Consider the following 13,938-nt stretch of genomic DNA (forward strand, 5'->3'; position numbering starts at 1 on the left):
GGTCAGTAAGAATGACTGTATATCTATGAACCAGGCCAGTAAGGGTCTGAATGACTGTATATCTATGAACCAGGTCATATCTATGAACCAGGTCAGTAAGACTGTATATCTATGTAAGGGTCTGAATGACTGTATATCTATGAACCAGGCCAGTAAGGGTCTGAATACCTTCTGAATGGACTGTATATCTATGAACCAGGCCAGTAAGGGTCTGAATGACTGTATATCTATGAACCAGGCCAGTAAGGGTCTGAATGACTGTATATCTATGAACCAGGCCAGTAAGGGTCTGAATGACTGTATATCTATCAACCAGGCCAGTAAGGGTCTGAATGGAATGGACTGTATATGTATATCTGAATGAATATATGAACCAGGCCAGTAAGGGTCTGAATGGATTGTATATCTATGAACCAGGTCAGTAAGGGTCTGAATGACTGTATATCTATGAACCAGGCCAGTAAGGGTCTGAATGACTGTATATCTATGAACCAGGTCAGTAAGGGTCTGAATGACTATATCTATGAACCAGGCCAGTAAGGGTCTGAATGGTCTAAGAATGACTGTATATCTATGAAACAGGCAGTAAGCCGTTATATCTATGAACCATGAACCAGGCCAGTAAGGGTCTGAATGACTGTATATCTATGAACCAGGCCAGTAAGGGTCTGAATGACTGTATATCTATGAACCAGGCCAGTAAGGGTCTGAATGAACGGCCAGTATATCTATGAACAGGCCAGTAAGGATATATAGCTGATATAAAGCCTACAGTAGGATGGTAGTTGATATACAGCCTACAGTAGGATGGTAGTAGATATACAGCCTACAGTAGGACGGTAGTTGATATACAGCCTACAGTAGGATGGTAGTTGATATACAGCCTACAGTAGGATGGTAGTAGATATATACAGTAGCCTAAAGTAGGATGGTAGTAGATATACAGCCTATAGTAGGACGGTAGTAGATATAAACAGTAATCTACAGAATGGATGGTAGTAGATATATACAGTAGCCTACAGTATGATGGTAGTTGATATACAGCCTACAGTAGGATGGTAGTTGATATACAGCCTACAGTAGGATGGTAGTAGATATACAGCCTACAGTAGGATGGTATTAGATATAATCAGTAGTCTACAGTAGGATGGTAGTAGATATATACAGTAGCCTACAGTATGATGGTAGTAGATATATACAATAGCTAGGATGGTAGTAGATATATACAGTAGGATGGTAGTAGATATACAGCCCACAGTAGAATGGTAGTTGATATACAGCCTACAGAAGGATCGTAGATGATATACAGCCTACAGTAGAATGGTAGTAGATATAAACAGTAGCCTACAGTAGGATGGTAGTAGATATACAGGATGGTAGTAGATATATACAGTAGCCTACAGTAGGATGGTAGTTGATATACAGCCTACAGTAGGATGGTAGGATGATTGATATATAGCACAGCCTACAGTACGATGGTAGTAGATATATAGAGTAGGATGGTAGTAGATATACAGTAGCCTACAGTAGGATGGTAGTTGATATATAGACTACAGTAGGATGGTCGTAGATATACAGCCTACAGCAGGATGGTAGTAGATATATACAGTAGCCTACAGTAGGATGGTAGTAGATATACAGCCTACAGTAGGATGGTAGTAGATATATACAGCAGCCTACAGTAGGATGGTAGTTGATATACAGTAGGATGGTAGTAGATATACCTACAGTAGGGTGGTAGTAGATATATACAGCCTACAGTAGGATGGTAGTAGATATATACTACAGTAGCCTACAGTAGGATGCCTACAGTAGTTGATATATAGACTACAGTAGGATGGTCATAGATATACAGCCTACAGTAGGATGGTAGTAGATATATACAGTAGCCTACAGTAGGATGGTAGTAGATATACAGCCTACAGTAGGATGGTAGTAGATATACAGCCTACAGTAGGATGGTAGTAGATAGTATATATAGACAGTAGCCTACAGTAGGATGGTAGTATATATACAGCCTACAGTAGGATGGTAGTAGATATATACTGTAGCCTACAGTAGGATGGTAGTAGGATGGTAGATATATAGACTACAGTAGGATGGTAGTAGATATATACAGTAACCTACAGTAGGATGGTAGTAGATATACAGCCTACAGTAGGATGGTAGTAGATATATACAGTAGCCTACAGTAGGATGGTAGTTGATATACAGCCTACAGTAGGATGTGGTAGTAGATATACAGCCTACAGTAGGATGGTAGTAGATATATACAGTAGCCTACAGTAGGATGGTAGTTGATATATAGACTACAGTAGGATGGTAGTAGATATATAGACTGGTCAGTAGATATACAGCCTACAGTAGGATGGTAGTAGATATATACAGTAGCCTACAGTAGGATGGTAGTAGATATACAGCCTACAGTAGGATGGTAGTAGATATACAGCCTACAGTAGGATGGTAGTAGATATATACAGTAGCCTACAGTAGGATGGTAGTAGATATACAGCAGTACAGTAGGATGGTTGTAGATATATACTGTAGCCTACAGTAGGATGGTAGTTGATATATAGACTACAGTAGGATGGTAGTAGATATATACAGTAACCTGGTACAGTAGGATGGTAGTAGATATACAGCCTACAGTAGGATGGCACAGTAGATATATATAGTAGACTACAGTAGGATGGTAGTAGATATACAGCCTACAGTAGGATGGTAGTAGTAGTATATAGAGTAGGATGGTAGTAGATATATACAGTAGCCTACAGTAGGATGGTAGTTGATATATAGACTACAGTAGGAATGTAGTAGATATATAGCCTACAGCAGGATGGTAGTAGATATATACAGTAGACTAGGATGGTAGTAGATATATACAGTAGGATGGTAGTTGATATATAGACTAGTAGGATGGTAGTAGATATATACAGTAGCCCACAGTAGGATGGTCCTACAGTAGGATGATATACAGCCTACAGTAGGATGGCAGTAGATATATAGCAGTAACCTACAGTAGGATGGTAGTAGATATACAGCCTACAGTAGGATGGTAGTAGATATATAGAGTAGGATGGTAGTAGATATATACAGTAGCCTACAGTAGGATGGTAGTAGATGATATATAGACAACAGTAGGATGGTAGTAGATATACAGCCTAGATGGTAGTTATACAGCCTACAGTAGGATGGTAGTAGATATATACAGTAGCCTACAGTAGGATGGTAGTAGATATACAGCCTACAGTAGGATGGTAGTAGATAAATACAGTAGCCTACAGTAGGATGGTAGTTATATAGATATATAGCCTACAGTAGGATTGTAGTAGATATATACAGTAGACTACAGCCTAGTAGGATGGTAGTAGATATGGTAGTTGACATAGCCTACAGTAGGATGGTAGTAGATATATACAGTATTACAGTAGGGTGGTAGTAGATATATACAGTAAGATGGTAGACTACAGTAGGATGGTAGTTGATATACAGCCTACAGTAGGATGGTAGTTGATATATAGACTACAGTAGGATGGTAGTAGATATATACAGTAGACCTACAGTAGGATGGTAGTAGATATACAGTAGTCTACAGTAGGATGGTAGTAGATATATACAGTAGCCTACAGTAGGATGTAGTTGATATATAGACTACAGTAGGATGGTAGTAGATATACAGCCTACAGTAGGATGGTAGGATGGTAGATATATACAGTAGTAGATATATACAGTAGCCTACAGTAGGATAGTAGTTGATATATAGACTACAGTAGGATGGTAGTAGATATACAGCCTACAGTAGGATGGTAGTAGATATATACAGTAGCCTACAGTAGGATGTTAGTTGATATATAGACTACAGTAGGATGGTTGTAGATATACAGCCTAGGATGGCAGTAGGATGGGATGGTAGTAGATATATACAGTAGCCTACAGTAGGATGGTAGTTGATATACAGCCTACAGTAGGATGGTAGTAGATATACAGCCTACAGTAGGATGGTAGTAGATATATACAGTAGCCTACAGTAGGATGGTAGTACAGTGATATATAGCCTACAGTAGGATGGTAGTATATATACAGTAGCCTACAGTAGGATGGTAGTTGATATATAGACTACAGTAGGATGGTAGTAGATATATACAGTAGCTACAGTAGGATGGTAGTAGATATACAGCCTACAGTAGGATGGTAGTAGATATATACAGTAACCTACAGTAGGATGGTAGTAGATATACAGCCTACAGTAGGATGGTAGTTGATATACAGCCCTACAGTAGGATGTTAGATGATATATAGACTACAGTAGGATGGTATATAATGTTGATGGTAATAGATATAGTAGTAGGATGGTAGTAGATATACAGCCTACAGTAGGATGGTAGTAGATATATACAGTAGCCTACAGTAGGATGGTAGTTGATATATAGACTACAGTAGGATGGTAGTAGATAGCCTACAGTATACAGCCTACAGCAGGATGGTAGTAGATATAGATATACAGCCTACAGTAGGATGGTAGTAGATATACAGCCTACAGTAGGATGGTAGTAGATATATAAATATATACAGTATTCTACAGTAGGATGGTAGTTGATATATACAGTAGGATGGTAGTAGATATATACAGTAGCCTACAGTAGGATGGTAGTTGATATATAGCCTACAGTAGGATGGTAGTAGATATATACAGCCTATACAGCCTAGTAGGATGGTAGTAGATATATTGAGTAGGATGGTAGTAGATATATACAGTAGCCTACAGTAGGATGGTAGTTGATATATAGACTACAGTAGGATGGTAGTACATATACAGCAGTAGCTACAGTAGGATGGTAGTAGATATATACACAGTAGGATGGTAGTAGATATACAGCCTACAGTAGGATGGTAGTAGATATATACAGTAGCCTACAGTAGGATGGTAGTAGATATATACAGTAGCAGCCTACAGTAGGATGGTAGTAGATATATACAGCCTACAGTAGATATATACAGTAGGGTGGTAGTAGATATACAGCCTACAGTAGGATGGTAGTAGATATATACAGTAGCCTACAGTAGGATGGTAGTTGATATACAGCCTACAGTAGGATGGTAGTAGATATATAGTAGCCTACAGTAGGATGGTAGTAGATATATACAGTAGGATGGTAGTAGATATACAGCCTACAGTAGGATGGTAGTAGATATATAGAGTACAGCCTACAGTAGGATGGTAGTTGATATATAGACTACAGTAGGATGGTAGTAGATATACAGCCTACAGTAGGATGGTAGTAGATATATACAGTAGCCTACAGTAGGATGGTAGTTGATATATAGACAGCCTACAGTAGGATGGTAGTAGATATATAGATATGCCTACAGTAGGATGGTAGTAGATATATACAGTAGCCTACAGTAGGATGGTAGTATGAGCCTACAGTAGGATGGTAGTTGATATATAGACTACAGTAGGATGGTAGTAGATATATACAGTAGCCTACAGTAGGATGGTAGTAGATATATAGACTACAGTAGGGATGGTAGTAGATATACAGCCTACAGTAGGATGGTAGTTGATATATAGACTACAGTAGGATGGTAGTAGATATAGCCTACAGTAGGATGGTAGCCTACAGTAGGATGGTATATATATACAGTAGCCTACAGTAGGATGGTAGTATATATACAGTATATACAGCCTACAGTAGGATGGTAGTAGATATATACACAGTAGCCTACAGTAGGATGGTAGTTGATATATATACAGGATGGTAGTAGCCTACAGTAGGATGGTAGTAGATATATACAGTAGACTACAGTAGGATGGTAGTAGATATACAGCCTACAGTAGGATGGTAGTGGATATATACAGTAGACAGTAGCCTACAGCCTACAGTAAGATGGTAGTTGATATATACAGTATTCTACAGTAGGATGGTAGTTGATATATAGACTACAGTAGGATGGTAGTTGATATACAGCCTACAGTAGGATGGTAGTTGATATATAGGCTACAGTAGGATGGTAGTAGATATATACAGTAGACTACAGTAGGGTGGTAGTAGATATACAGCCTACAGTAGGATGGTAGTAGATATATACAGTAGCCTACAGTAGGATGGTAGTTGATATATACAGTAGCCTACAGTAGGATGGTAGTAGATATATACAGTAGACTACAGTAGGGTGTTAGTAGATATACAGCCTACAGTAGGATGGTAGTGGATATATACAGTAGCCTACATTAGGATGGTAGTTGATATATACAGTTGCCTACAGTAGGATGGTAGTTGATATATAGACTACAGTAGGATGGTAGTTGATATACAGCCTACAGTAGGATGGTAGTTGATATATAGACTACAGTAGATTGGTAGTAGATATATACAGTAGACTACAGTAGGATGGTAGTAGATATACAGCCTACAGTAGGATGGTAGTAGATATATACAGTAGCCTACAGTAAGATGGTAGTTGATATATACAGTAGCCTACAGTAGGATGGTAGTAGATATATACAGTAGCCTACAGTAGGATGGTAGTTGATATATAGACTACAGTAGGATGGTAGTAGATATATAGTAGGATGGTAGTAGATATACAGCCTACAGTAGGATGGTAGTAGATATATACAGTAGACTACAGTAGGATGGTAGTTGATATATAGACAGTAGGATGGTAGTAGATATATACTACAGTAGGATGGTAGTAGGATGGTGAGATATATAGCCTACTAGGATGGTAGTAGATATATAAAGTAGACAGTAGGATGGTAGTTGATATATACAGTAGGATAGTTGATATAGTAGGATGGTAGTAGATATATACAGTAGACCTACAGTAGGATGGTATATACAGTAGTAGGATATATATAGGATGGTAGTAGATATATATAGCCCACAGTAGGATGGTATATATATATATATACAGTATTCTACAGTAGGATGGTAGTTGATATATAGACTACAGTAGGATGGTAGTTGATATACAGCCTACAGTAGGATGGTAGTAGATATACAGCCAACAGTAGGATGGTAGTAGATATACAGCCAACAGTAGGGTGGTAGTAGATATATACAGTAGTCTACAGTAGGATGGTAGATGATACACAGCCTACAGTAGGATGGTAGTAGATATATAGAGTAGGATGGTAGTAGATATAGACTACAGTAGGACATGCAGTACCAGTCAAAAGTTTGGACACACCTCATTCCAGGGTTTTTCTTTATTTTGACTATTTTCTACATGGTAGAATACTAGTGAAGACATCAACACTATGAAATAACACATATGGAATCCTGTAGCAGTGGAAAAAAAGTGTTAAATAATAGCCAGGCTTTTCCTTGATGACAGCTTTGCAAACTCTTGGCAAAAGCTGTATTTGTCAATACAAAATTGCTTTTTAATTCTGTCATGGAAATACATGTATTTCCTATTACCAAGCAATTTACAGTTTCTACGTCTTTAAGTTTTCCATGTGGTCCAATTTATCGGTGAATTTTCAAAACACTTAGCAACTTCTGATGCACACATTTTCAAGAAGCAAGACAATTCCCTCCAAGCAATTTGACAGCTGTTATAATCTATAATAAATAATAGCTGTCTTTGCCAGTATAATCTTATTTCATCATATTGTTTCTGAGAGTTGTTTCTCTCTTACCGTGCCAGCCCATGGAGTAGGGAAAGGAGATCTGAAACAGGTTATCATATTTAGTCAAGAGTCTCTTCATAATGGAGGCCAGTCCTGGAATAGAAAGAGTTAGAAAGAGAGAGTTCAGACTAATATATCTAGAACACACTCATATACATAGTAGCACTTACAACACTTCCTGGTGCCAGATCTCTCGCTCTTAGATGGTGGCACGCACGCACGCATGAGCACACGCACGCACACACACATACAACATCGGAGTCTGCTGGGGGAGGACATCTCGTATTAATGGTTGGAATGTTTGATACCATTCCATTCACACCAATCCAGTCATTATTATGAGCCCTCCTCTCCCCAGTAGCCTCCACTGGGACACATATACACACACAAACACTCGAAACAAACCACACTCCAGGCAGCATAGTATATTATTTCCCAAAATTAACCTTCTGCTGATATTTGGATCAAATGAAATCTGTCCTTCAAGGGCACCATACTGCTGGGAAAACAAACTAACCCACCAAGATAATTTTATGACAACACAACAGCTGCCTGTCATTTAAAAACAATGACAATAAAACAGGACAGAGGAATCTGTGTGAAAACACCTGATTTCCTTCCAGCAACAGATTATAGAATCAGTCACATTCATGCTCCAAAAATCCCCAGTCTCTCCATGACGACCCAATTACTGATGCAAAGATTGTTAAATTGTGTTTCTCGCTTTACAATACAGATAAGGGGGATTACATTATTACGAACTACAAAGGGAAACCCAAACGTGAGCTGCCCAGTGACACGAGCCTACCAGAAAGCTAAATGCCTTTTATGCTCACTTCGAGTCAAGCAACACTGAAGCATGCACGTGAGCACCAGCTGTTCTGGACGACTGTGTGATAACACTCTCCGTAGCCAATGTGAGTAAGACCTTTAAACAGGTCAACATTCACAAAGCCACGGGGCCAGATGGATTACCAGGACGTGTACTCAAAGCAACTGTCCAGTGTCTTCACTGACATTTCCAACCTGTCCCTGACCGAGTCTGTAATACAAACATGTTTCAAGCAGACCACCATAGTCCCTGTGCCCAAGAACACTAAGGTAACCTGCCTAAATGACTACCGACCTGTAGCACTCACATCTGTAGCCATGAAGTGCTTTGAAAGGCTGGTCATGGCTCACATTAACACCATTATCCCAGAAATCCTACACCAACTACAATTTCCATGCTGCCCCAACAGATCCACAGATGATGCAATCTCTATTGCACTCCACACTGCCCTTTCGCACCTGGACAAAAGGAACACCTACATGAGAATGCTATTCATTGACTACAGCTCAGCATTCAACGCCATCGTGCCCTCAAAGCTCATCACGAAGCTAAGGACCCTGGGACTCAACACCTCCCTCTGCAACTGGATCCTGGACTTCCTGATGGACCGCCCCCAGGTGGTAAGGGTAGGTAGCAACACATCCCTCTGCAACTGGATCCTGGACTTCCTGATGGGCCGCCCCCAGGTGGTGAGGGTAGGTAACAACACATCTGCTACGCTGATCCTCAATACAGGGGGCCCTTAGGGGTGCGTGCTCAGTCCCCTCCTGTATTCCTTGTTGACCCACAACCGCATGGCCAAGCACGACTCCAACACCATCATTAAGATTCCCGACGACACAACAGTGGTAGGCCTGATCCCCGACAACGATGAGACAGCCTATAGGGAGGAGGTCAGAGACCTGACAGTGTGGTGCCAGGATAACAACCTACTTGATCAAGACAAAGGAGATGATTATGGACTACAGAAAAAGGAGACCTGAGCACGCCCCCATTTTCATCGACGGGGCTGTGGTGGATCAGGTTGAGAGCTTCAACGTGAAGAAACCTTATCCCCCGCAGGAGACAAACAGTTTGGTCCCCAGAGTCACGACGTGGCCCTTTTGGGTGTATATCGTGGCTCCACCCCTCTCTCATTCTCTCTCCCACATCAGGTTTTACAACGGTCATAAATACCTGGTAGAAACTGCCGTATTGAAGGAGATGGATAACAAAGAGCTTCTCTTGCAAAAACTCCTAATCTCCAAAATAGGAGATTTAAACAATATTTCTATTTTTGAGAATGTGGGAATGGTCCGTGGACACTTAAGGGACAGTCATGTTGAGTGTGTTTCATTTGGTGATCTCATGAAGGACAGGAAACACACATAACTGTATCTCTTAACCTCTCTGCGCACCGAACCCGTTAGCGGGATTAAATTTGACAACATACGGTGATCGCTACATATATAGTCATATTAAACATTCATGAAAATACAAGTGTCTCACATGATTCGAAGGCCTAGAATCTTGCTAATCCAACTGCGTTGTCAGATTTAAAAAAGGATTTACTTCGAAAGAATACGATGCGATTATCTGAGGACAGAGCCCAATAACAAAAAACTATTTCAACCAGCATAGGTGTAACAAAATCACAAATTGCAATAAAATAAATTGTTTATCTTTGACGATCTTCCTCTGTTTGCAATCCCAATGCTCATTGTTACACAATGAATGGTATTTTGTTTGATAAAATCCATTTTTATAGCCTAACACGAAACATTTTGTGAACCGCTTGTGTCGTGAATTCCGTCTCATTCCATTTTCGACGACACTTTCGATGTAAATACACACACTAAACATTACTTTTCCAGTCATGTTTGGTTTCATTGCAATCAACTGGTTTGTTTGTAACACAACCAAACTTGATTTGAAGACAACAAGTAATGACATCATTGTGCACCAATGATATGACCACTGTTTTGTTGAATGACTGTTTTTTAAACCAATGACCACTGATCGTCTTGAAATCTAGCTGGGTAGATAGCCAATGAGCTGAGGTAAACAACAATATGTAATGTTTATGTGTTGGAAGACCAACCCATGTCGTAAACTCCTGCGTAAAGACGGTCATTTGGCATTGAAGATTCATACTGGAAGGAGCCAAGCTTGTGACACACAGCACTTTTTCGGTAATGCGCATCTTCAGCTGTATATATCGAACATCATGGCGAATAAGTCAGGGTAAGCTAAATCCAAGACTAGATATACGAATGTAGACAAAATTATAGAGGAAATTGATTGTGATAGTGAAACAGATCTTTCAGAAGCGACCATAGCTATGACTCCAAAATAGAAGCATATTTTTTGAACAGAGAGGACATTGTTTTCTCATGCTAATGCCGGTGTTTGGAATTAATAAAATAAAATATTATTTGTGATTGTTTTTTACGTTTTATTTGCAATATATAAAAATGTAATGAAAGTACACATTGGCTATGCGTTGTGGGTGGGGGTATGGTTGTATGTACTGTATGTGAATGACCCATAGCCTGTGTGTATATATATATATAAAAATGGAATGGAGTAGAATGTAACAGCAAACTGACACATCGCAACACAGCGACCATGCTTCCTCCTCACAGTCTACATATTATGGATTAGAGGGAGCCGAGATGAGTGTGTCTGCCGCTCCACCCCACGCCCACATGAAACAGACACCTGTTGTCTCCGGCTCCACACCTCCCGGGCCATCTAGAGGTGTGAAGGCACTGACAAAGAGGCAGAAGAGTGGAAGTGTGCCACCTGCTAAGGAAGGGACAGGAGGGCGTTGGCACACTGTCCTAGAAGATGATGTGCAGCCACCTCAACCAACATTTAGGCCGAAAAGGAAGCCAGGACCTCAGGTGAACATGACCGCAACTTACAGCCCCATTCAGCTTTTTCAGCTGTTTTTCACCCAATCCGTTGTCGATTCGCTCGTGTCTAACACGAATAAGTATGGGGAGATGAAGCAAGCAGGCAAAAAGGCAGCATGGAAGCCCATATCCAAGTCAGACCTTTTCTGCTACCTTTCACTGGTCATCTACATGGGGCTGGTGAGGCTGAAAAGCCTGAAGGACTACAGGAAAACGTCATCTCTCTACCAACTGCCTTTCCCCATGACTGTTATGTCCTGCAAATGGTTTCTGGTTATCTCACAGGTGCTTCACATCAGTGACCCAAAGGTTGATGAAGCGAATGACAAGAAGAGAGGCACAGCAACGTTTGTAATAAAACCTCTCTACTACAGCATTGTTGAGGCCTGCAAAACCTACTTTCAGTCAGCCCAGAATGTGTCAATAGATGAGAGGATGGTAGCCTCAAAGGCCAGAATTGGCCTCAAACAGTACATGAGAAACAAACCAACCAAGTGGGGTTACAAGCTGTATGTGTTGGCTGATTCTGTGTGTGATTACACATGCAATGAGGGGAAGAACAGTTGTGCGACCGATAATGGACTGAGTTATGATTCCGTTATGGAGTTATTTGATTTTCAACTGCTGGGGAAGGGCTACAAACTGTTTGTGGATAACTTCTACACAAGCCCTACCCTGTTTACAGAGCTCAGGAAGCTGGAGGTGTGGGCTTGTGGCACCATTCGTACCAACAGGGTGGGCTTTCCGAAGACGAAGGTGAACGACATGCCTAAGCGGGCTGAGCGGGGGTCCATGCGATGGATCCGTGTCACTTCTGTCCCTTCTGCTCCTGCCACAAGTGTTCATCTGCCCAAATGTATTTCTGCAGGTATGGATGTGCCTCAGGGCCAAAAGGGCACAGCATGGAGGCGTCGCTGTGTTGTTTGCAAGATGAAGTCCCTCATCACCTGCACCACATGCTTGGTGACCCTCTGCTTTACAGCAGAAAGAGACTGCTATGGCACCTGGCATCAGCAGCACAATATTGTGTAGAGCTTTGGCAAAGTGGGTGGGGTTATATCCCTCCTGTTTGGCCCTGTCTGGGGGTCTCATCGGATGGGGCCACAGTGTCTCCTGACCCCTCCTGTCTCAGCCTCCAGTATTTATGCTGTAGTAGTTTATGTGTCGGGGGCTAGGGTCAGTTTGTTATATCTGGAGTACTTCTCCTGTCATATCCGGTGTCCTGTGTGAATTTAAGTGTGCTCTCTCTAATTCTCTCCTTCTTTCTCTCTCTCGGAGGACCTGAGTCCTCGGACCATGCGTCAGGACAACCTGGCATGATGACTCCTTGCTGTCCCCAGTCCACCTGGCCTTGCTGCTGTTCCAGTTTCAACTGTTCTGCCTGCGGCTATTATTTGTTTCAAAATGTATACCTTCACCAATTTGGCCACTTGGGTACATTTGGGCTACTTGTGTGGGACACCTGGGTGACTTCATGATAAATGTCATGTAGCACACTCATTTTGGAAGTTATATTTCTGAAACTTTGCACAAGTACTGTTGCCCTCTTATAGTTTTCACTGACATTGTCCCCATCATCCTACCTGAATGTTTGTTTTATCTTGTTCATTTTAAAGATGATGACACAACCATAAAAAACATTTTTTGTTTTTTTAATTGCATTATCTAAACCAGATCTATTGTGTTATATTCTCCTACATTCAATTCACATTTACACAAACCTCAGAGTGTTTTCTTTCAAATGGGCCTGTGCTTATTCAGAAGATAACAGCTCTATAAATATTATTTCGTGGTGCCCTGACTTTCTAGTTAATTACGTGTACATGATTAGCTCAATCAGGTAATATTAATTACAAAGAAATTATTTTATAGAATAGCATGTCATATCACTTAATCCGGCATAGCCAAAGAAAAGACAATATGTATATATTGACCATTGTTACAGTGTTAATATGTATATATTGACCATTGTTAATATGTATAGATTTTATTTATATGATTTATTATGACATGTATGGCTTCACTTTGTCCTACATTGTTGGCGCTCAGAGCTCAGAGCTATACCCTGTAATTACACCTGCAACCGGTTACCCATATAAATCCCTACTACATAGCTACGACATGTTGTTTCAGAGGAGGAGATTTCATCAGGGATGGAAGTAGTGGTTTGTGTTAAGAGTGTGGGGGTTAAAGGTCAGGGTGACATAGTGAACTGTAAAAAAGTTGAGTTGTGAGGGTCAAGGGTTAATGGTTTAATACAGTAGGTTACAGTGATGTCAGGGGTTAAAGGTCAGGGATTAGAGTGAGATCAGAGGTCGTACCCTCTCTCTCCTGGGCGGTGAGGTTAGTCAGTCTCTGGACATGTCTCCGTGGTAACAGCAACGTCTGGAACGGCCAGGTGGCCCAGTATGGAACCACAGCCAGCCAATCAGCATTCTGCACCACTACACGCTCCTAGAGAGAGAGAGACATAAGAAGGAGGGGGAGATTAAGGAATAAAGATAGAAAAAGAGGGAGAGAGGGTGAGGAATAAAGATAGAAAAAGAGGGAGAGAGGGTGAGGAATAGAGA

The 13,938-nt window shown here is 40.8% G+C and overlaps 1 protein-coding gene across 2 annotated transcripts in view; it reads right to left on the reverse strand.

The window, feature by feature from the left end:
* The window catches only part of galt (galactose-1-phosphate uridylyltransferase), a 186,654-nt gene that overhangs the window by 75,729 nt on the left and 96,987 nt on the right, over nt 1-13,938 (reverse strand). For both annotated transcript variants that reach the window (XM_064977214.1, XM_064977213.1), the window contains 2 exons: nt 13,690-13,822; nt 7,649-7,732 (listed from right to left, as the gene is read on the reverse strand). In XM_064977214.1, coding sequence (XP_064833286.1) covers nt 7,649-7,732; nt 13,690-13,822 — 217 coding nt within the window. The remainder of the gene's footprint in view (nt 1-7,648; nt 7,733-13,689; nt 13,823-13,938) is intronic.

The sequence above is a fragment of the Oncorhynchus masou genome, chromosome 11, assembly GCF_036934945.1.
Source record: "Oncorhynchus masou masou isolate Uvic2021 chromosome 11, UVic_Omas_1.1, whole genome shotgun sequence".
NCBI classification, from domain to species: Eukaryota; Metazoa; Chordata; class Actinopteri; order Salmoniformes; family Salmonidae; genus Oncorhynchus; species Oncorhynchus masou.